Source organism: Dermacentor albipictus, chromosome 7, assembly GCF_038994185.2.
Source record: "Dermacentor albipictus isolate Rhodes 1998 colony chromosome 7, USDA_Dalb.pri_finalv2, whole genome shotgun sequence".
In the NCBI taxonomy this organism is placed as follows: Eukaryota; Metazoa; Arthropoda; class Arachnida; order Ixodida; family Ixodidae; genus Dermacentor; species Dermacentor albipictus.
This window is the reverse complement of record NC_091827.1, coordinates 55,290,224-55,315,050: the sequence shown is the minus strand read 5'-3', so window position 1 is coordinate 55,315,050 and position 24,827 is coordinate 55,290,224. Positions and strand designations below refer to the sequence as shown.

Below are 24,827 nucleotides of genomic sequence, written 5' to 3'. Positions count from 1 at the left end.
GTACAGCGACATTTTGTTGCCGAGTGGTACGAAATGCACTGAATCCTATGGGTGTTTGCCGGGGACACGAAAATGTTTTGTTGTTGTGGTACTTCGTTATCGTGGGTTCCGACTGTATTTGCATCTGTTAAATTTATGAGGATTGAATTCTTCGCATGAGGCAATTTGTCAGCAGTTTTACTTCTTTAGTACAGTGAAGCAGCCTCGCTGGTCAACCAAGGCTTTGCTGACATTATTCTATCAACCTCTGCTCATTGCACTTCAAGTGTTAGCCTTCCGCCACATCACAAAGGCCGTGAAATCACCCTTTGCATTGGTGGTGGTGAACTCGCACGCTTATTATACGTCATAAATGTGTCAAGAAAATTGCATTTGCTTGGAGCTGCAGTGCCTGCAAATTTTTTTACCTCGTGGTTATTTGTCTTTTGCAGGTGCTGATAGCGCAGGAGAAGATGGCAACCAACACAGTGTACGTATTTCAAATGAAAGATTCCAAATACGCCTACAAGGCCGAGTGCCGCTCTTGCCTTGAGCACTCGTCCCGACCGACCAGCACCCTCTGGGTCAACATGCTGGCCAGGGGAGGCCAGGTAAGAACAGCACGGCATGCCACAAGTTCATACAGCTGCGTTTTGTACATTATTAGGTGCTGTTACTGCTCAAAGAGGACAGAAAAGTTTGTTGTCACCCAGAGGTCATTTGCAGAAATATTTAATGGTAAATTTTATTAATGAGTTACTTCGTCTTCCTTAGTAGTCTCCCACTTCCCACCAACCCAACTATTGAGCCATTTTACTGTCACCTCCTGATGAAAAATTTTGGAATACAGTAAAACCTCGTTAAACCGTACCCGCTTAAACAGTAGTTTCGGTTTAAAAGTAGCAAAGTCAATTCCCCGACTCAGCGGCCATTGAACATAATGTATTTTGTATCCGCATAAACCGTACCAGCTTATTGCGTACGCATCGGTTAAAACGTAGCGTTTCCACTTTTCGTCGCGCAAACACGGCGGTGCGTCGTCTCCATCGGGCGGCCCGGCAGAACAACAAGCCTCAGAGATCGGTACAACGGCCTCCAAGCGCCCTGTGCGTTTGCACGTGAAGGCGCATCAACATCAACATCATTTCGACGCCGCATGGACGCCATGCCAGAGAGCGTTGTGGCGTTGTGCAAGCGAGGACTCGCGTCATGCCGAAGCTAGGATAAAAAAGACGCCGGGTGCTCAGCATAGAAGAAAAATTAGACATTGTCCGTGCTACCGAACGTGACACGAAGAAGTCGGCGCTGGCCTGCGACATGGATCTGCTGTTGACTACAGTGTGTGGCATTTGGAATGCGAAGTTGCTCGGCAGCGCTGCTGCGACCGCGAAGAGATGTCGGCTACGAGGTTCGACTTTTCACCATCGTTGCCGCTGTTGTTGCCGAAGTGTCAACTAGCGACAGTGATGAGGACGACACGGGAAAGCGACAGCACGGGCTATTCAGGCCCGACAGTGGCAGAAGCTGCGCAGCCTCGTGAATGCGATCGTCGCAAGGAGAACAGGGGCGCGATAACGTAACTATTCCAAATGAAAAGTTTTCCGAACTCCGGCATTCGGCATTGAAAAAGGCGCCCCGGGACTTATGCAGCACTACTGCGCGCGTGCACGGAGAATACGTAACGCCAACGAGGAATCTGTCGTGCCGTGCGAGTGTTTGCCGAGAAGAGGGGGGCTGGCTGAGAGGCTGGCACGCAGCTTCAGTAAGTTTGAGGCCGCTGTCGTCGTGCTAGGCCGCCGCGACATCAAACGAAAATAACACTTACGTCCCGCGAAGTGAATAAATACTGCATGTTTTTTCCCCTTTCATCGCACTCTCTCTGAGTTCCGTTTTCGACAGGTAAGTGGGCGATCTCATGCTATTTCGCTTAAACAGTACTACCGTTTAGTACGTACTTTTTCCGAGCTCCGGCCGACTACGGTTTAACGAGGTTTCACTGTAATCGTGTTGCCGACATTTTGAAGTGTTGTGATGATTTTGCCACCTGGGCACCTAAATTCAAGAAAAAGCCATCAGTGAACATTTCTTAGCACAATTTATATCAACAGGTGTTCTACTATTGATGTTTACCATTTTTTTATGCACTGAATGTGCGCAGTTTGGAATGCCCGTCTCTTGCAAAAGGAAGATCCTCCCTCGTTGTAAATATTTATCTTATTTCACCCATCTTCACTCTTCACATTCCAATCTTATGTAAACACACGGGAAGTCAAAGGCAAAAGTGTTATTAACATGCCATTCCTTTTCATCCAGCTCTATTACAGTTAGTCCACTGTAACAAAGTTTTCAGCTATTTAGAGTCTGTAGGCTACAACATTTTAATATGTCATGTAACATCCGTACCAGTTGGCAAGTTATAGCCTGAGATGCCATTAACCCGATTGCTAGAGGCCTGAGTATGGCGAGAGACATAAAATAAACTTGAAATACATGACCATATGCAAATTAAGAAGGACAAAAAAAAAAGTCGGAACAGGTGTTGGAACGAATGCATGGCACTGAGTTCCCGTGTTGTAATCACCTCAATGTTTGTGTTTTACATTTATGCAGGGAGTTCGCAAGAGTGCCATTGGCCAAAGGATAATAGCCATATTGCCCTACATCAAGCAAGAGATTCCCATAATGATAGTGTTTCGAGCACTTGGCTTTGTGGCCGATCGTGACATACTGGAACACATCATCTATGACTTTGAAGATCCCGAGATGATGGAAATGGTCAAGCCTTCTTTAGATGAAGCCTTTGTGATTCAGGAGCAAAATGTAGCTTTGAACTTCATCGGTTCGCGTGGAGCCCGCCCAGGTGTCACCAAGGAGAAGCGCATCAAATATTCCAAGGAAATCCTGCAGAAAGAAATGCTTCCCCATGTTGGTGTGAGCGACTTTTGTGAAACAAAAAAGGCTTACTACCTTGGGTGAGTTATCTGTTATGAAAAGTGCACTGCATCTGTGTTTTAGTGAAGTAGTCCAGATATGAGAATCCCTTTGAATTAAAGATGGGGCTGCCAGTGGGCTGGGCTGCTACGTGGTAACACAAGTTTGATTGTGCATTATCATTGTGAAGGGGCAAGACAGCTGCATGGCTGCAAGAGGCAATTGTAAATCTTGGAAAGCTTATGAAGGAGTCAGTAAAGCGTCTATTGAATTAGGCATGGCTCATTGGCCCAAGTGGTAGAGGGTGTGACAAGGAAAGGAAGAAAGAAGATGTCCAGTAGACAAAAATATGAAGGCGAAGGATAGGCAAGGTGACACCATCCCGCTTGTCATTGTGGTGTTTTCTGGCTACATTTCACCGCACACCATCTAAATGTAATTTGGCTGAGCAAACCATCAGTTAATCCCGTCACATCTTCGAGCCTTGTACTTAATCCTGCAATGTTGTCACAAGGTAGTGATGAGGCTCAGGCAGTAACACCAGCGAACAGACTGAACAGGAAGGATAGAACTGCGTACTAGACGAAGTTGTACCCAGGAAGTAAAGCAACACTTGGTTTGTGATCATCAAACACTGCTCCTGTCTAACTGCTATTTACGCATTCACCATTATGCATATCAGAGCAGCCAGTGACCGCCGATCAGCCTAAGTATGTACTGCAGTGTCCACAACGTAGGCATAATATGATGTGCCCATTTCCCTATAGAAATGACAGCGCTTCTGGAATGTGATACGGCAAGTGTGTCTTGCACAAAAAAGTGATAGCGTGGCAATGACGATTTTGTAAAATTGGTCAATGGCAAAAAGGGAAACAATGCATGCATGAAAATATCTAGCAAATTACATAGAATGGTGAAAAAAAAAAGGAATGTTTAAACTATGCAATATTTTAGAACCTTGGGTCGTCGTTGGGTGCCAGAGTAGACTGTATGTCCAGCTTGTTTCAAAAAGCAGTCACTGCTGCATAGGCTGCCAGTGATGGTAGTCCTTAGGCGACTGGGAACAGGTGGTTGGATGTGCTTAATTTGTCAGACAGCAAATGTGGCATTTTCTCTTTCTTTTTTTCCTTTGTGTGTTCGTATGGGGTACTAAAGTGATTAGTTTATGTGCACTTCATAGCCGTTTCTAGGTGCAGTAGAAGTAGTTGAAGCTTATTTATGATCCAACACAAGCTTACACATAATGCTCTTGATTGAACCTGTAGCCGTAGAGACTAGCACGAGTTATAAGGATAGACTAGTATGGGGCTCATAGCACATACATTGATACATTCAAGAACAACCTCTGGCAAAGCTTTCATTTCTGTTGACCTTTGCACTGCGCATGGTTTCCCATGTCAAGAAATAATCTTTAAGGTTTGAGGACTACATCTATGATGGCATGGGCAGAAACCATGCATACATGCTGTAAGCATGGCAAGATGGGTATATTTAGAGGCCACCCTGCTACATGTAGTTGTTAGTGCTGACCTGCCACTATGGCTTAGTGACTATGGTGTTGCGCTGCTTAGCACGAGGTTGCGGGATCAAATCCCGGCTGCAGTGGTCGCATTTCAACGGAAGTGAAAGGCAAAAAACCCCGTGTCCCACGCATTGGAGGCAGGTTGAAGGCCCCCTGGTGTGGTCAGAAGTAATCCGGAGCCCTCCACTATGCCGTGCCTCATAATCAAGTCGTGGTTTTGGCACGTAAAACCCCAGAATTCAGTTCATTCAATCGTTAACGCTGTGCAGCTCATCCTGTGTGGAAAACAGTCAGCAGTTTCTAGAGCATATTTATTGTCAGTTGCGTAATGAGTAAAGTGAGACTGTCACAAATTGCCATTAACAAGTGACGGATACATGACAGTGCCTTGTGTAGTAAACAGCTAGTCCCAACGCAGTACCTTGCATGACAAGCTGGCTGGTAGTGAACAATAACTTTATTGTTAGGACTGAGACTGTTGATAGACTCGCCGAGAGGATTTGGGTGGAGGAGAGGGAACAATCTGGTCTGATAGTTCATAAAGTAGGGCAAAGAGAGGAAGCACATGCAGCTTGCTTATCTCGTCAGCAAAGAAAAGAAATTCAACACCTTGTTTCTGTTACTACTGTTTAGACAGCCTCCACACTAATATGCTTTGTTGTCTTTATTTTTGTGGCACCGATTCTTATCTTAAGGGTTTCGTTATAGTGCCAGGTGTGGCAGTTAGGTACCTTTATTCTGAAGAGCTGCATTTTGTTGTTTTGTAATGTCTTTATTTCTTTATATTCAGTGGATTTTTTTATCACTCTTAAGTTTCAGTAAACTGGTTTGAACTATATGTGTAACTGTGCTAATACAGTAGCAGTAACAGAATCATTGCAATAATTTGCATGTATATTTTGTCTTTTTGTGGTTTTGCAGTTACATGGTTCACCGGCTGCTACTTGCTGCTCTCGGGCGAAGAGAGCTAGATGACCGTGATCACTACGGCAACAAGCGCCTAGATTTAGCCGGTCCCCTAATGGCTTTCCTGTTTCGGGGTCTTTTTCGTAATCTCACCAAGGAGGTACGCATGTATGCTCAGAAGTTCATAGACCGTGGCAAGGATTTTAACCTTGAATTGGCTATCAAGACCCGTATCATAACTGATGGACTCCGCTACTCCCTGGCAACAGGAAACTGGGGTGACCAAAAGAAGGCACATCAAGCACGTGCTGGAGTGTCTCAGGTGCTCAATCGTCTAACCTATGCTTCAACATTGTCACATCTTCGGCGCGTCAACTCTCCCATTGGTCGAGATGGCAAACTTGCCAAGCCCCGTCAACTCCATAACACACTGTGGGGTATGATCTGCCCTGCCGAAACACCAGAAGGCCATGCTGTTGGCCTGGTGAAGAATTTAGCTCTCATGTCCTATATTTCTGTAGGCTCACAACCTTCACCTATCCTTGAGTTCTTGGAGGAATGGAGCATGGAGAACTTGGAAGAGATAGCACCCTCAGCCATTGCAGAAGCTACAAAAATATTTGTCAATGGCTGCTGGGTGGGCATTCACAGGGACCCTGACCAGTTGATGAACACCCTCCGCAAGCTGCGCCGACAGATGGACATCATTGTCTCGGAAGTGTCAATGGTGCGAGACATTAGGGACCGAGAAATTCGCATCTACACAGATGCAGGTCGCATCTGCCGGCCCCTCCTCATTGTTGAAGACCAGAAACTTCTGCTCAAGCGACGCCACATTGACAACCTTAAGGATCGTGAATACAATAACTACAGTTGGCAAGACTTGGTGGCGAGTGGAGTGGTTGAGTACATTGACACACTTGAAGAAGAGACGGTTATGCTGTCTATGACACCTGATGACCTGCAGGACAAAGGACTTGCGTATTGTTCTACCTACACGCATTGCGAAATCCACCCATCCATGATTCTTGGTGTGTGCGCCTCCATCATCCCCTTTCCTGACCACAACCAGTCGCCACGTAACACATACCAGTCTGCCATGGGGAAGCAAGCTATGGGCATCTACATCACAAATTTTCATGTGCGTATGGACACCCTTGCCCATGTGCTCTACTATCCCCACAAGCCACTGACCACAACACGCTCAATGGAGTACCTTCGTTTCCGTGAGCTGCCAGCCGGCATCAACTCCATTGTGGCTATTATGTCATACACGGGATACAACCAGGAGGATTCCATCATTGTCAATGCCTCAGCAGTCGACCGGGGATTTTTCAGGTAGGCCTGTCTGCTTTGTTGTACTATCACATTACTATGCGTGGCTTATGTGTCAACCCATCAAATGCATGCCAGTTCATTGTGTGTGAGACCTTTCTTCACTGCCTTCCTGCAAGCCGGACCTTAGGAAAACATTAGACATTGCAAAGTCGAAGGCAGCAAAGTGCACAGTCCTGCATATTTCACTGCCACTGGAGCCATTACCACTAGTTCAATGCTCAATTGGGGAACAGAGAGTGATCAGGTGTAATTTGCTTCTAAACATTTTGTATCATGTCAACATCACGACAGTCTTTGGTTTATGCTAACTCAGAGCATATAGAACCCGTCTGCCAAGGTTTTTAATGCAAGGATGCAAAACTTGGCTGAACATCTATAATGGTCAACAAGTTAAGAATGCTTGAGGCTCCTCCCATACAATGATACACTTGCCTTTTGTGCTTGTGTGAGCCTGGAAAATATATTCCTTGCATATCACCTCGGTAGGCATGGAGAGGAGGTATTCCTGCAGCTTAGCGACAAACGTGCTTCAGTCGTGCACCACTTCCATGAACAGCCAAGGTCGGCAAATTTAGCTGCAGAGGTGATTTCTCAAAGTACTGGTTCTTCCAGTTAAAGCATTTTAAAGATGAGTATGTTGTGTAGCACATACAGCGGGCATTACCAAGTCATGGCTGGCAGTATACCGCTATCCTTGAAAAAGAAAGTGTGCAGTCATTGCATTCTAGTGGTACTAGCGTACTCGTCAGTGTCTTTGCACTGTCTTTACTCAAGAATGAAAAACAAAAACATCGATATGTTTCGCCACTTATACAGTTGGCATCCTCGGTACACAAGTGGTCTGCATAGGTGGCGCGACGTCTGTGCTTTTGTTGTTCAGTAAAGCCACTGCAAAGTCATTGACATGTATTAATTCGCTTGTCTTTTGGAAAATTTTTTCACGGTACGTAATAACGTATGGTGCAGAAACTTGGAGGTTGACAAAAAAGCCCTCAATTTGTTTAACGTGCATAATCTTCTTTTTTATCGTTTTGTATGGATTTAATACCACCTAAGAAACACCAAAACATTGATCATATTTGGATTACCCCATCAGTACAAGATATGCCATCATGTCCTATATAGGACACCAGGGCTTGGTGGTTGTAAAGAGTGATACAAAGTATTTCAAAATTGCGAGTTATCCTTGACGGCATCACACATTTAAATGTAGAAAGACTTGCATGATAGCAATCTGACAGTGGTTCTTGTGCGTGAAAAGCCTTAACATTCTTTGGGCTCGTTATACATTGCTCATCATTGTAATTGAGTAGCTCCCATGTTACTTGACAGTTGCTTTGTCGGATGCATTTTTGTTATAGATGGCCAATTCTTCGTATACTATGTAGCAAACGTGCTCCCCAAGCCTGCAAAAGCAAATTCTATATCCTGCTTTTCATCGTCATCGTCTTCTACCTCAAGTCGCAAAGTCGCAGTTCATAATCACGTCGATAGCGGTGGCGGTTTCCTCTGTAACGATTGCAGCAAACAGTTGTTTCGTTTTGACTCGGTGCAAAGCTGTCGAGGATGGAGAGCACCAACTGCATCGTGATGGACACGTGACTAGTTGGCGACCAGATCGCTGGTGAAAACATGATCGGGATGAACGCTCGGTAGTGCAAAGCTTGTTGCAAATGAAGGCATGCGCTGCGTCCATGCTGCGAAGGAGGTCGCAAGGCCTCGATCGCCGCTGCGAGAGCCAATCAGTCATGAGATGATGAGAAGTGCAGCTTCCGCACTGCTTTTGTGCAAAATAGCAAAAGTATTTGCTCATCCATTTACCAACAAAAGCATGTTAACATAGTAAGCGTTTGCTTATCGTTTTCTGGATACCCTTGAAAATGCGACATTTCGTTAATTCGGACCCAGACATCTTTTCTGTTCCATGAAACCCTTATTGGTAAGGTTTTGCTGTAATATGTGATATATACTATTCTAACTATTCGATTCGAAATTATTCAACCAAATCACTATTCGCTTCGAACCTCAATTTCACTATTCACCCACCCCTGTAAATATTGTCATAGATGGCTAATTCGTCATCTACAGTGCAGCACTTACTGCTCCTTAAGCCTGCAAATGCAAACTGCATATCCTTTTCATTGTCATTGTGTTCTACCTCCAACACCCACACATCCTATAGCGCAGCAAGCATATTTGGGTCCTTGATAAACGGACTTTTTGCTATAGGAGTCACCATGCCGCTGAGTACAGCAGCTCAGGCTGACTTATCACTTCTGAATAGAACAAGAAATTGGAAGCAGTCGCAAGCAACAGCGCCCTCATTTTACATTCAACATATGCAGGGCCCTTCACAACCACTGAGCCATGGTGTCCTATATTCAGGACATGTAGATCATGGTGTGTTGTGGGCTATGCACAAATGAGAGGCAAAACTTCCCAATATATATACACCCCAAAGCATATCGGGAACAACAAATAAAGTAACAATCGCTATCGAGACAGTAGGTATTGAGCAAAATATAAGAAGATGTAAATACTGCGGCAGTCATCCTTCTTGCCTTCCGCCATTTTATTTTCACCACTAAGGCTTTCTGAGGAAGACAAGGATGAAGAAACTGTCGCCTGTGCTGGTGGAGGTGTATGGAGAATAGCTCATATTCTTTCTTGAGTTTGCTGACTATTTGTGTCACAATTTAGAACAATTGTTCTTAGTGTCCTTTTTATAGGTCATCAGGGCCAAAACGGTTAAAGGGACACTAAAGTGAAACAATAAATCAGTTTAGTCTAATGAAGCATTGTTTGAGAACCCTGCAGGCAGGCATTTCAAAAAAATAGTTTGGTTATTAGATGAAAAAATGAAGGTCCAAGTATCAGTATTTGAATTCCGCGCCGTAACCCCAGCGCTGGTACGTCAGCGTGACGTCAGGGATTCCAAAGTATGTTTCCGTATTTGGGCTGCGTTGGCTGAATAAAGGTTCCCGAAACATGTCGTGTTTAATGTTTGGTTCCTTTAGAACACAATGTAGTCAATCTGTACCACTATATATAATTAGTAGGCCCTAGAAAATGCCATCAAAATGCAAGACGTCACAGCCCCCAGGTGTGGGAACTCAAATAGGCGTCGCCAACCGTATTTCGTTCTTGCACTTTTTCTGGCTTACCAAATGTCTTATCTTACCAAACGTCTCAGTGATTTTTCACTTTAGTGTCCCTTTAAGGACCATGCAACGAGTCATGGAATGAAAAATTATGGGCGTGATGTTAAGAGACAGGAAGACAGCGATGTGGATTTAAAAAGCGAACATGGGTAGTCAGTTTTCTAGTTGACATTAAGTGGAAGAAGGTGTAGCCGGGCAAGTCATGTAATGTGTAGGACAAATAACCGGTGTTCTATTAGTTACACAATGGGTGCCAAGAGTAGGCAGTCAAGGATGGCTGAGAATTAGCAGTGTTATGTGTTACTTGACAGCTCCGGTTGAAAAAATTTTCCACATCCACTGCCATGGCTGTGCGTGGTGTTTACTAACACTCCCAGGGCTAGGACCAACAGGTACACACCCAAGAACCTGTAGAGACAGCTGCCAACATTCATTTAGGCTGAGCATCACTTCCACCACATGGAGGTAGAGGGCCTGGCTCCCACCAGCTGCAAGTTGTCTTCCCCTGTGTTTTCATCTGCGTTTCTTTCATTCTTCTCACATTTCATTAAAAAAAAAAGTTTATTTCTTCTGTGCCCTCCCTGGTTTCATTATCTGTTGGCTTTGCGGTTGTTAGTAATGAAAAAGTCGGGCCCCTTGGTTTCCCCGATTCTTCTCACTCAGTTATTAGAATTGTATTTTACGTGAAGAAAGCTAGCCCGGTGCCTCCTTATGACAGCATTCTATTGTGCAGAGGTGTCAAATGCAAGATTACATTTTACAACTTATTGTTGTAATTTGTTTTATGCAGTGCAAAAATCTATGCATGAGACAGTGAAATCATGATAGGACATAGAAAATCAATGCGTGCACAGGTATTGATATTAAACTGCTTGGGAAATTTGGCCATTTATATTTTTAATTACATCCTAGCTTCTTTTGAGAAACAAAAACAAGATGAGTGCTGCTTGATCACTGTGTTATAATATATGTAGATATGGCATGAGCTTTGATGGGGTCATCAATTATAGCCTGTGTCGCTAATAAAACCTACAATGCCTGTATTTTCCAAAACTATTGCAGTAGACTTCCGTTAGTTAAAGTCCGGTTAATCCTAACCCAACTGAAGTTACTGGCTTGTACCCATACATTTCTATAGGCCAACACTTTTGTTAGTTTGATCCTGAAATTAGTCCTTGCTTGAAAATTTGAACTTGAGGAGTCAGAAAGCTTGTGCCTGACCCTGGTGGTTATTCCGATAGTGACTCATCTGTCTTTGTGGCACTAGAAGAAAGTGCGTGCAACGAAAACATATTATTTCTCAGCGAAAATGCTGGTTATTGGCCCACTTTCAACATATTCTAAAGTGGAAGTGGAATAGAGTTGAAGTACAAAGGAAAAAACAGGAAAGAAATGACAGACAAGTGCTCGTTTATGTCTTTCCTTTTGTAGACGTCTTTTGTATCACACTTCCGCTATACTCGGGATGGAATACCAAATAGTCACAATCTCAAGCCTTGAAAATGGAAGCTCACAGTATATTATTCCTTTGCCCAATTTTACCACCTGCTTTTTTTTTTTTTTTCAAGGAAGTTTGATTGAAAACAGCCTACTGTCAAAGCAGCGGCCTACTGTCAAAAGCCATTGTCATTGCAATTTTATCATAGGATAGCAGCAGAACTAGTTTTCGTGTAGGTTGGTTACAGTGATGGGCTCCTCTTACACTTTATAAAAGCTTGTCAAAAAGAGAAGGTATCTTAGATGCTAAGCTAGTGGCAACAGTCATGTCACATGCTTTCGGTGCTCCGAACTCTAAATTTTTAAATTTTTTTCAGAGAGCAGGCTTGAATACATAACAGAAAAAAGTAACTGATTACAATTGCGATTACTTCATTTAAGAATGTAATTGATTGTAGTTACCAATTACTGCATCAAGAAAGGAATTAAGCAATTACAGGAATGTAATCAATTACTTTCATTTTAATTTCCTCCAAGGCTTCATTAATAATGCACTAGTACAGTAAATAGTACGAGCTATCCTGGCTCTCTCATTGCGTTCTCAGCAGCCCTTCACACGTTCTTTACTGACAGTTGCTTTTCAAAATTTCGGTGGTCGTCTTCCATTGTCTTATAGTCGATACACCAGGCAACCACGCTGAAAACTCACTCAATGTGCACACTGGAGGGAAGCATGGTGTAGCATATGGACATGTTGAGCACAATAATGGGGTTACAGAATGGTGCGTGTTCATGTTGGGGTCCTCTATGAAGTGCTGTGCTTCATTGTTGCTGTGGTTTGGAGGAGGCACTTCTGGTAGGTCCAGTGAGAGGTTGAAAAAAAAATCACCCGTGGTTGGTTTGCTGGCTTCAACAACTCATGTGGCCATTGCCATTGACCCATAGCAGTGCTGGTTGAAATATTTGGCAGAGCAACCAGGTTTGCCCATCTATACATGCTCGTATGCGAGGCTGCTGTGGGGCATGAACACTGGTGTTCTTTGTGGTTCCCACTAAATTTAAGTGACCAAAGCTGCTTCGCCTGTTAGAGCTTGTCTCGCAAATAAAATAACTGGTTACATAATTGGTTACTGAAAGAAAAGTAATACAATTACAGTTACCAAGTAAAAAAGTAATCGATCAGTTACAATAATACCGAGTAATATAATTGGTTACAAGTAATTACATGAAATTCATCACATACAAGTGTGATAGAGACCAAACTGGTGTAGCTGATAAACTATTTGAGATTAGGAGGCAGGGGTGGATTTGGGCAAGTCATGTAATGCATAGAACTGGTGGTTTCTTGAAGTAGCTGGGTAGGTGCCAAGGGAAGGAAAATGGAGTCGGAGATGTCATAGGATTAGATGGGACTAATGAGCTCTGGAAAAATGCAGGCATAGTTGACTGACAGTAGCACGTGGGATGGCTGGAAGAGGCCTTTGTCACACAATTAACATAAGATAGGCTGCTGGTGATTCTTTGTGCATCACGAGGGTTTGGAAAGCATTGTCGTAGGCAGATTTTGTTGGTAATCGGTGAAACAAACTATGAGCTTGCTCGGATTTTCTTTTCATAAACAGCACCCGTATTTATGCATGCATTTGGTAGTGCAGACAGCATACCATGTAGTAGAGCCATTGCAATGGAATGTACTTGCTATTTCTCAGGTCCGTGTTTTATCGGTCATACAAGGATTCAGAATGCAAGCGGGTCGGAGACCAGGAAGAGCAATTTGAAAAGCCAACACGAGAGACCTGCCAGGGTAGGTGTTTTATAAATCACCCAAAGTGACAGTATTCATGTGAGCATCACCAGACTCATGGTGTCATCTGCAATGTCTTTTTCAGGCATGCGAAATGCCATTTACGACAAGCTAGATGACGATGGCATTATAGCACCTGGTACCAGGGTGTCTGGAGATGATGTCATTATTGGGAAGACCATCACCCTGCCAGAAAATGACGACGATGTAAGGCCAGCTTCTTGAATTGCAGGTTGAATCCTATTCTGTGAGCACACTGAACATGTTTCAGTGGGTGCTTAATTGCTTCCCTTGAAAAGTAGTTTTGACAAATTTTTTTTAGTGCCTGTGACATGGTGTCAATACCAAAAAAAATATTTTTTGATGTTTTAAACTTTGTGTATATTAATAACAAACAATATGTAGCAGTACAAGTATTACAATTTTCCAAGAATGGCTTTGCAGAATATGAAGTTGCGGAATGCAAATGCACGGCAGCCATTTTATGATCTCAGTGTACCTTAGCACCTTCTTGTTCATGCTGGACATGTTGGATTTTTCCTGGGACAGTACCTTGCAGGTTCTAGCTTAATGCCTACGACACGAGCACTCCAAAGGCCTTTAGACTAGGCAACAGCTGCGTGAAAGACATTCGTGTAGGGTAACACACGACAGAGGAGTGTCTACGTCTTAGCAGGGGTCCATTGAAGATGGGGAGTTAGCCATGCTTCTTTACAATATGAAAGGGGTAGCCTCCTGTGAAGCATGCACATCTCATAAGCAACAGAAAACTTGCCAAAACAGTATTATGCTTTATTAATAATATTGTTGTTTCCAAAAATGTTTTTATCTTTGTTAAAGTACCCTCAAAGCCAAATACAACTGGAATTGTTTTAGCTTTTGCCACTGTGCCTATCGTAATTGCATCTTCGTAGTGGCCTTTGACCGTTTTAGCACTCGGTTCCTTCGTCCAGGTCTGACTCTGTTCGGGCAGGTTTGTCTATCTCCGTTTGTATGTGCAGTTCGGTGTGTTCAGATGACAGTGAAAGGGAAGTCCCGACTATATTTTCATTTCAACAAAATTTTTATGAGTGTAACGGATTTATTTAGTGTTGATGGTGAAAAGGGTAGAAAAGATGTGGGGCAGTTCGAAACAGTGCAGCTATGGTGTACTGGAATAGGGCAGTGTGTCGTCTGGGGGCGAAAACGTGTCTCTCGTTGCGATTATGGCTCCTGGTGCAGTAGGACTCCAGTCTACTGCAGCGTCATCTGTCGCTGCAGCCTGAAGTCATTCTGTCAAGCAGAGCTATAATGGTGCAACACAGGGCCTCCAGGATCGGCAGTTATGGTTGTCGCAGAGGCTATGCATGTCTTTCTGCGGAGCTCGCTGATTGCTTGCTGTAGTTTTTTCCTGCTGTATTCACACAATTTTGTGTGCACAGCAAGTGCTGGGGTTGGAAAAGTTTATTTTTCCTTCCTTTTTTCTTTCTTTTCTTTTTCGCATTGAGGTTCTTGCACAACGGTTAGAACAACTCTGGGCATCTTCAGATCGGGCATGTTGAGAATTCTGGCTGTATTCTTGTCCTTTGGTGTCATTTTGCGGAGCGATATGTCCAAACTATGGTGGCTGCATTCGTCACAGGGTATTATTATGATTTCCTTTTTTTTGTAATTGAAACCTGGTGACCACTTTTATAGCTGATGCAACATGGAGGGAATGCCGTGCAACTCACCAGGCACAGTGCAAGTGCTCCTTCCGGGCTTGTCATCCCCGTGTGTCTCAAAGTAATTTGATAACAAAAGCATATGCATGCTTACTGAATGGAATGAGCAGAGAAGTGTTTGCTTGTCTTATGCAAGCAAAATACTGAGCAGACAATCAGGGACAGTACATGACCTGTGATTGTAAATGTGCCAGCTTATATGGGGTTATTGATTTATCTCGGCAGTTTGTGTTATTCATTTTTTGCTAATTTGATCATTTCCATTATGTTTTTGAGAGCATTTTAGTTTATAAATGCAGAACGTTTTGCTCAGCGTATTTAAATTTCGCATGCTAGGCACACCGTTAGATCGCAGCGCCTGTCTTGTGGCGTCATCGCGGAAGCTTCCCCAGTTTTCCCATTGTTTTGCTATATAAACGACATACTGCCCCACTCTGGCACACCATAGCGCTGTTATTTTTTATAGACCCTTTTCACAGCAATTCCATGGGTGCTGCCATGTTTTATCCCGAGGTGACACATCCATTGCTTGCCTCAGCTGTCTCATTGCCTTCGTGTTCACAATGGTAGTGCGTGACGCCAGTGCGGTTTCGCAAACCTCTGTTTCAGCACCGATATTGTAGAATGATTGGGTGAATGACACCAAGCTTTGCTCACAGATTCAGAAGACATGTAAGGATGTAAGCGCTTTTGGAGCTAGTTAGTTTCCTTTGCTTAGAGCCAGTTATAGTTATGTTCCCTTTCTTAGTTCAGGTACTACATACTAATACTAGCTACATACTAACATATTTTTCATCCTTTTGAAAAGTTCAAATTATTCAGATTTCTCTGTATTTTCATATCAGCTATTTGTCATTATGTGATGTGCTATACTTGTAACACATGCGTGTAAACCTGTCTTTTCTTTTTCTTCTTTTTTCCTTTTCCCAGAAATCTTAGTTTCGCTTTCCTAATTCACGCACTGCTACATACTAAGTAACTTTGAACCGTTGAGATCAACACTGTACTGCAAGCCTGGCATCTAGCAATAATTACTACAGCAGCTGACGGAACTGTGCTACCTTCTTTTTAGCTGGAGAGTACCAACAGGCGATTCACCAAGCGTGACGCCAGCACCTTCTTGCGAAACAGTGAGACGGGCATTGTGGACCAGGTGATGCTGACTGTGAACGCAGAAGGTTACAAGTTCTGCAAGATTCGCGTGCGCTCCGTCCGCATCCCACAGATTGGGGACAAGTTTGCCAGCCGTCACGGCCAGAAAGGCACTTGTGGCATCACCTATCGGCAAGAGGTAGGCCTACAAATGCCTTTTCAATGCTTTTTGGCAGTCATCATCTGCAACTGTTAAAGTGTTGTGTTAATCAGCCACGAAAATAGAACTAAGTGTAACGCAGTTTAATTGCCAAACAAGAACTGCGACAGGCAGGTCTGTTGATGGAGCGTCAGGTACTGAGCGTACCTGACGGCCTCTATCCTCGAGCGAGGTGATGATGCACCCGGAGCACACGCCTGTATTCTTTGCTACGTGAACAGTTTATGCCAGAAAAGTGCAATCAAGCTCAAAATTCTACATGGCCGTGGAGTAACAAATTCTTAAAAATCCTGCATTTGACGACATCGGGAAAATGTCCAGAGACGTGTGGAGTTTAGAGATAAGCTTCAGATAGGCATATTTAATGTTTCAAATAAATATTATATTAAACCATTCTGCAACTCCACCTGAGTTCGATACACTCGAGATCGACAGTGTAGTGAAGTATTTTGGTTCCCCCTTCAACTTTCATTATGTTTGGTGTTGGGCTGCTGAGCACGAGGTCACGGCATCAAATCCCGGCCACGGGGGCCACACTTGAATGGGGGCGAAATGCGAAGACACCTGTGTACTTAGACTTAGGTGCACGTTAAAGAACCCCAGGTGGTCAAAATTTTCAGAGTCCTCCACTACGGCGTGCCTCGTAATCAGAAAGTGGCTTTGGCGTGTAAAACATAAAAAGAAAAGAAAAAGAACTTCATTACTTTGATGGTTCAAGTGTAATAGTATAATGACTTTATGCTGTCTGTTGCACTATTATTCCAATGTCGTGTTTAAGGTGTAGGCGCCTGGGACCAAGTTAAGAATGGAGGTTCAGCCATTGCTTTGAAACGGTGTTAGCATGAAATTAATATGGAGCTTTCAACATTTTTTTCATTGGTAAGTCACACCTGTTTTATTTGTTTGATATTGCTACTGAATCTACAGAACATGGCATAAAAATATGAGTGTGCTTCCAAGGCCTTATGACTGGTTTTCTGTTTCAGGACATGCCCTTTACAGCTGAAGGACTGACACCAGATATCATCATTAATCCCCATGCCATCCCTTCTCGTATGACCATTGGCCATCTTATTGAATGCCTGCAAGGCAAGGTCTCCGCCAACAAGGGTGAAATTGGTGATGCTACGCCTTTTAATGATTCTGTCAACGTGCAGAAGATCTCCAACCTCCTTCAGGAGTATGGCTACCACCTAAGAGGAAATGAGGTAATGAAGGCATATGTATGTCTGGCATGTCAGCCGACATGGCCGTCGGCTGACATGGCCGACGGCCATGCCGTAATCTTTCTATTCTTTAGTTCATTTCTTGCTGAAAATTTGCAACACCATGGAACAGCTCGAGTGGTTACAGGGTATCGCACGGAACTGAACCATAAACCAGAAAAAAGAACAACATTATTTTTGCTTGAACTGGAACGTTATGAACTTTTTTTCACTCCAGAGTGAAACCATAAACAAAGAATAAGTTTTCAATGTGGCGTGTCGGAGGGGCAGACGTGTTACTAATGCAATAAGTGTTTTAAATTGGTGAACGTCGAATGCTTTTTCTTTAGAATATAATGAGGACCATTGAAATAAAACAGTGCTTCCTAGGTGGGTGGCGGGATCTAGTTGCACAAGGTTAAAGGCCAACTGCAATGAAATTTTGGCTGCACAAAAAGCACAGTTTCAGATAATTTAGACATACAGGTAGCCTCTGGAAAATTTCACTCTTGAAATGCGAGTAGGTGCATCATTATGCGCTTGCAAAAAGTAATGTTTTTCATACCGCAATTTAAAAAAAAAAAAAAGAACAGCACCATTACCACTCGCCAGAAGTGACGTTCAACTTAACTTAAAAAACCAGCGCTCATGTCGTCTGCTTCCCTTGCTTGTATACCGTTCCCGTGTATCAGCAAACAGGTTCCGCACATCTGCTAGCCAAGAGTTGGTATGTTACTAGCCGCTTTGTGTGCTGTGACCAATCCGTTGAGCGCCCGCGATGTTCAGTTAATACAAAGCATTCTTCTCCGAGTCAAGCCGGTTTTCTGCATCTTGTTGTCTACGTTCAACGAGCAGAGCCTCGATGCTTTACCTCTCCACTCGGAGAGAAGGAGTGCACTGCAGTGAAATAGCTAGAGTATCCATTATTCACAAAGGTGGTGATGAAAATGACATGAATAACTATAGGCCCATTTCTGTTACGCAATTTTTTTCAAAAGTTATAGAACACGTGATATATGAGTGAATTGCCAACTTCTGTAGCTCAAAAAATATAACACGACATCAATATGGATTTCAGAAGGACAAGTGTACTGAAAAGGCCGTATTATCTATTAAATATTAAATTATTGAACATTTTGAGCAAAAACACCACACAGTTGGAATATTTCTTGATTTTAAGAAAGCTTTTGAATCAATCAGGCATGAAATTCTTTTGCAAAAGCTGAATGAATATGGAATGAGAGGTATGCCCCTTAATTTAATAAGTTGCCTTACAAATCCATTTCAGTATACGAATATACAGCACTCCAAGTCAAAATGGGCAAGATAAATTACGGTGTCCCACAGGGGTCTATACTGGGGCCACTTCTACTCCTATTTTATATAAATGGCATCATAAACGTACCTCTGACACCAGATATTGTATTATATGCAGACGACACTAACATCTTTTTTTCGGGTCAAGATATATTTAGTCTAGAACAAGAAGTGAACCTTTGGCTTAGAACAAATAAGTTGGAATTAAACATTAAGAAAACAAAGTACAATATTTTTCAACCATGAAACCATTGTATTCTCCGCAATTTGCAGCTCACATTCCGAGGAGCTTTGATTGAGTGCGTTCAGACTCCTAAGTTTTTAGGCGTTATCTTTCTCGAAACATTGAGTTGGTCCAATCACATAGATAATCTTCGCACCCACATATCGCGGTCCATTGGCATAATTGGCAAAATCAGATGCTTACTGCCCCTTTGGGTGACAAAGCAACTTTACTACACTTTTGTTTACTCGAGCATACATTGCTGCCTATTAGTCTGGGGCACAGCAAAAGAAACAAATAAAGATAGTATTCACAGGCTGCAAAAAAAGAATCTTGCGTATAATCGAAAATGTTCCGTGCCGAACGCCTCTTGCTCCGCTTTTCCATAAGCAAAGCATATTAAAATTTGAAAATATATTTTATAAAAAGCTAGCGACAGTCATCTACGATCAAATTAAATTGAACACAGATATATTTAAGAATACTTACTCCCAGAAGACACACACGTATAATCTTAGGAAAACCTCCTATTACAGTGAAAGGATTTGTACCAACTACGGCAAGCAAAAACTAACACACCTTATTCCTTGGTTTTTAAGCTATAACAGGATGGCCATGAGCGTGGTGAATGAAAGCCCATCAGAAGCAATTTAAAAAAGAAAAGAAGATACATCCTTATGTACTCATGCTTCAGACATTACATTTTTTTCTCTCTCTTCTGTGTAAGACTTGCTTATCTTGTATAGTTTTTTCAGAAATGTATTGTGCCCTAAAACTCAGGTGCGAAAATTTCTTTTCGATAAGCTCTTGCTATCAAGTATGTTCTAGTTCACTTGTTAAAACCACGGCTTAGTTTTTTTTTTTTTTTTTTTCACTGCATTTGTGTATTAGAGCACCAGGCTGAATGTTCTGTAATATCATTGTTGTTTTGTTTTTTCATTGCATTTATGTATTACATAGAGTGACATGCTGAGTGTTGTGCAACATCGTGGTCTGGGCGAGGATTGGCGCATTGTCAGGCATTCAGTTGCGGTTTCGCCACCCCTTCCTGCTGTACCACTGGCTAAGATACGTATGCTTGAATTGATGATGCAGTAGTGCAAACATTCAAAAACACATTTACTGCATCTTTCATATACCAGTGCCAGCTTGCCGAATTGCAACGAATAGGTCATTGAAGTTGAATGATTGAAATTGAAGATCATTGAATCGCTGCACCTGATGGCGATGGCGATACGTGCCTGCTGCTTTGCACCTTGCTTTTAAAAAAATTCGGGTTTTTACGGCATGCCAACTCGGCAAAAATGAAGGCACAAACACCTGCGCCCATCCTCCACGTTTCGCGTTTCTGTTGTTTCATAATGGTTTTGTTATGCTACTGGAAGACTGTGACACATCCTGACGAAAGAAAGCATTTAAACCTTTCTTCTGTTGGTTTCGGTTTACAAGTGTGCAGTTACACATGTGCCTGTTTTGCTACCCAGGTGATGTTCAATGGACACACAGGCCGAAAAGTGAATGCACAGATCTTCTTGGGACCTACTTACTATCAGCGGCTGAAGCACATGGTGGATGACAAGATCCACTCCCGAGCTCGAGGTCCAGTCCAGATTCTCGTGCGGCAACCTATGGAAGGCAGGGCCAGGTAAGCTGTAATCAGATGGACCTAACCCAAGGCTGCACAACGTACGGCCCATAAATAAGGGCAGATTTTAGTAACCCACAGCTGAGTTTAGACTTTTGTCGTGTGGGGCATAGTGCTGTTGGAAGCGTACTGTAGACTTATAGTGGGCGATAACCCAAGTTCGCTGTCATTCCCTGCTGCAGGCGGCACGAAGGGAGCATCTTGTTTCGCTCTGGCAGCATCGTAGGCATTGTATTCCAGCTCGATCTCGTTTCGGTTTCCTGTTGCTGTCCCGCTACACAGTAGGAAAACGACGATATTTATCTGGGTTCGCTCTGGCCTCACCAGCTAGATGTGCGTCGGTGTGTCATACTGCAACAGTTCGCGCCTTGTGGGCACGTCAAAACTTCCCACCAAAATGACCTGCACGGAAAATGCCGCTGACCCAGGCTGAATTCAAGGAGCGCAAATGTAAGCTTGCTGAAGCTATAAAAACAATGTGCGTCTCGGGTTGCTCCAGCCCCAATGGCTTGGGGTGGATCAGCATCTCTTGCTGCAATGCTTTGCATTATGTAGTTGTCAATTACAGTGAGCCTGTAAAATTTTTTAGTGACATTGAATAGTATGTTTTCCTAGTTAGTACGTATTTTTTTCATGTTTTTTTTTCCAGAATATACGAGCAAGATTCTGCTGTATCTGAAAATTTTTTACAGCCCCATCCACACCAGAAAATTGGTCAATGACTGTACTCCTTTGAATGCAAAATCTAACTTCAGTGTAGTAAAATTTTTATATAACGAAGTACCGTATTGACTTAAATTTAGGCTGGCCCAGATTCTAATTCTAAGCCAACCCCTGACTGTCTGAAGGTGGAAAGAAAAAAAGAAAGCTTGCCTTGAATATAGGTCGAACAAAAAAGTGATGATTGTGAAACAGTATTTATTCAGTGTGAACATGCTGAGCTTATCTTGCGTCATTATCGCTGCCAGCCTCGTCACTATCTTCCTTATCACTGTCATCTCCTTGTTGATGCACATGCATAAACCATCTCCCGTCACCCCTTCCAACAATGGACGTTTTTCTTATCGATGCTGAAGTCATGCCCTGCTTGAACACTTGAACATTTGATATGCCTCTGCGGCTAACACACCTTTTCGTTTGAAAGCGCCACTCCATTGGCATTGCCTCTTTGGTGCTGTTACGATAACGCCATGTTATTATACTACTACTACTATCTGACTACTGGTACTATCCACCGTACCGATACAACACAGGTCAAAATGGCGACATCGCTCGTGTACTTCAGTTGGCTACTGGTGCAGCTAGTAGTGGCTGCGATACTGTCTTTTCTAGGTGGCGCTAGCTACACACCATATTTATAATTTTCAATTAGAAATTGGCGCGTTTTTAAAATCCTCGAATAAGCCGACCCTAGAGTTTAGTATGTGATTATTTGGAAAAAAAAAACTATCAGCCTAAATTTGAATAAATACCGTAAAATGCCATTTTTACCAACTAGATTACTTGTATGAAGTTTACTTATACGAGATACATAGGTTTAACTGTACTTACAAATTGCAAAATCTGTGTGGGACATGCAGCGGGAGGCCCTGCCTACAGGAGGCAGCATATAATGTAAGAATACTCATGCGCATGGGGGAATCTTGGCAGAGAAACCACGGGATGCTGGAATACAAATGTGACGAAGCTGAGGCTTCGTAGGTGCGCTTCCTTCTAGCATTCAGCTGCAGAAACAACCAAAGAGGAGTCTCAATACTGTGCTGTTCAAAGGTGCAGTTGTCCCCAGGTGCGGGTTCTGATGTCTGACTGCTTGTAAGGGTGTGAGCCGAGAAAAGCTTTTTTTTTTCCTCTCCTATGAAACGTGAACAGAATGTTGCAGATAATAACAGCCATGTACTCTGCACAGGCAGTGAAAGTTTACTACGCAATCACTGCATGACAGGAAAAGCCTCGTAGCACAGGTCCTCATGGTGGTACACAGAGGAAGGCCTTGTTTGTGGAAAACGGCATAAACTCCTGCTGCACATAGAGAAGGGGTGACAAGGTGCAAATTTTGGGGCATAGCCTTAAGTTGGCCATGGATGACGAATTGGGCACATAAGAGAGTGGTTTGTGCCCATGCACATATAATTTATGAAAATTCTGAAACATTTATAGGCTCCTGCCCTTACGCAGGAGTATACAGTATTTGTGTTGAAAAAAGGGGCGTGAACCTGGTAAGGGTCACCGAGGCAGTGGGACACCGGTGTGGTCTACAAATAAACACATCACATAGTGCTGCATAGTGAAAGAGTCTATGAAGTGATGTTGAAAAATTTTATGTTGGGCAGAAGGGAAAAGAAAAAGGCTTGCTTTCATAGCTTTTATGCCAGTATCTGTAATTTGAACAAATATGAGCATATGTATGTGTGTGTGTGTGTGTGAAAATGCGAAGGTGCCAAGATGACGACGCTGCGTCAAACGGAAAGGCACACTATTTGTGGTGCAATGGCACCTACTGAAGCCCAATTTCTTACCCTAGTTTTGTCGGCAGTGCACTAGAAAGGTATCATTATTTCCCCACGTGTTAAAGAAACACCTGAGGATTGTGAGAAAAAATTTAAATTTTCACCAAATTGACCATTCTGATTGCCGAGTTTTGCCTCAAAGAGGTGGGCGGCGAAATGTAGCGAAGGTCATCAAACCCGAGCCCACTGTGGGGACAACCCCATTTTTTTTTGTTGCGTGAGTATATATGACATCAGAATCCAACTTTGTCACACTTAAAGGGACACTAAAGTGAAAGATTATTTCTTCTGCATCAGTAAATTAGCGTTCTACAATGCCAAAAACACCACTCTTACAACGATAAGACGTTTGCTAAGCCAGAAAAAGTGCAAGAGCGAAATACGGGTGGCGACGCCTATTTAAGTTCCCACACCTGGGGGCTGTGACGTCTTGGATTCTGATGGCCTCTTCTAGGGCCTACTAATTATATATAGCGGTACAGATTGACTACATTGCGTTCGAAAGGAACCAAATATTAAACATGGCAAGTTTCGGGAACCTTTATTCAGCCAACGCGGCCCAAATGCGAAAACATACTTTGGAATCCCTGACGTCACGCTGACATACCGGCGCTGGGGTGTCGGCGCAAAATTCAACTACTGACACTTGGGCCTTCACTTTCTCATCTAATAATCAAACTATTTTTTTTAAATGACTGCCTGCAGGGTTCTCAAACAATGCTTCATTAGTCTAAACTGATTTATTGTTTCGCTTTAGTGTCTCTTTAAGCATCCCATTCAGATTTAGGCACTTAGGCATTTAGGCATCCCATTCAGATTTATGTCACAATATCACAGCAGGCTGGAAGGGGTGAAGCGAAACGGAAGTTCACTGAATGAATATCCCTAAGCTTATCAACTTATTAGGGAATTTCACCCAAACGAAATAAAGGAAGTGCATTGCTTTTAATAAATTAATAAATTTGGTTGTGTTTCCCTGCGGACTGTCCCCTTGTGCTGAAACCGTAAACTTTGCCTGCAGCCGGTATCATAGTTGACTATGATGTGCAGGGATGGTGGCCTGCGTTTTGGTGAGATGGAGCGTGACTGCCAGATCTCGCATGGAGCAGCCCAGTTCTTGCGTGAACGGCTGTTTGAAGTGTCGGATCCATACCGAGCACACATCTGCAACCTCTGTGGCCTGCTGGCCATTGCCAACCTGCGCAACAACACTTTTGAATGCAAGGGCTGTCGAAACAAGACACAAGTAAGGATGACCTTTTGCGTCTGCCTTCTTATTTATTTAGTTACTGTTAAATATCTGGGTTTCACGATGGTGCAAGACAAGTGGGAAGGGCTTATGTGCAATTTAGGGCCAACTCTGTCACTCTAGAATCTGCATTATCTATGGAGGTTTGTGAACAAATAAAGTTCTGCTTAACTAGTTAATGAGCAGATTGGAGAAAATGGCAGAAAAATGAGAAATTTAATTGTGTTCATGGGACATTCTGTAGAAGCAAAAAAAAAACAAAGGGTAAGTAGAGGAAAAACTTAGCATCTGTATAGCATCTTTGCCACAAATTGCAAGCTGCAGTATTAAGACTATTAATGATTATGTACAAAACACTTGCCTCTCCACATGTTGTTTGGCATGTCTTGGCTTACACGTTGAACACTAAAAGCACCTTGAGCTAGTCAGGGGGGTAGGTACACATATGACTGCAAAGTGCCTTTATGCAGATGAATTGGTGTGCTTGCTAAAATGTTATGCCAACTGGCTTCTTTTAATAATGCTGCCGAGTTCTGCTTTGGCACAATAGGTGGTGTGCAGCAGCCATGTGTCTCCAACAAGAGTGAC

General features: G+C 43.1%; 1 protein-coding gene across 1 annotated transcript in view; it reads left to right on the top strand.

The window, feature by feature from the left end:
• The window catches only part of Polr2B (RNA polymerase II subunit RpII140), a 48,250-nt gene that overhangs the window by 20,578 nt on the left and 2,845 nt on the right, over positions 1-24,827 (top strand). The window contains exons 5-13 of the mRNA XM_065438332.1: positions 432-590; positions 2,590-2,951; positions 5,354-6,676; positions 12,984-13,078; positions 13,164-13,285; positions 15,854-16,072; positions 17,080-17,301; positions 20,323-20,483; positions 24,041-24,236. Of these exons, the coding sequence (XP_065294404.1) occupies positions 432-590; positions 2,590-2,951; positions 5,354-6,676; positions 12,984-13,078; positions 13,164-13,285; positions 15,854-16,072; positions 17,080-17,301; positions 20,323-20,483; positions 24,041-24,236 (2,859 nt within the window). The remainder of the gene's footprint in view (positions 1-431; positions 591-2,589; positions 2,952-5,353; positions 6,677-12,983; positions 13,079-13,163; positions 13,286-15,853; positions 16,073-17,079; positions 17,302-20,322; positions 20,484-24,040; positions 24,237-24,827) is intronic.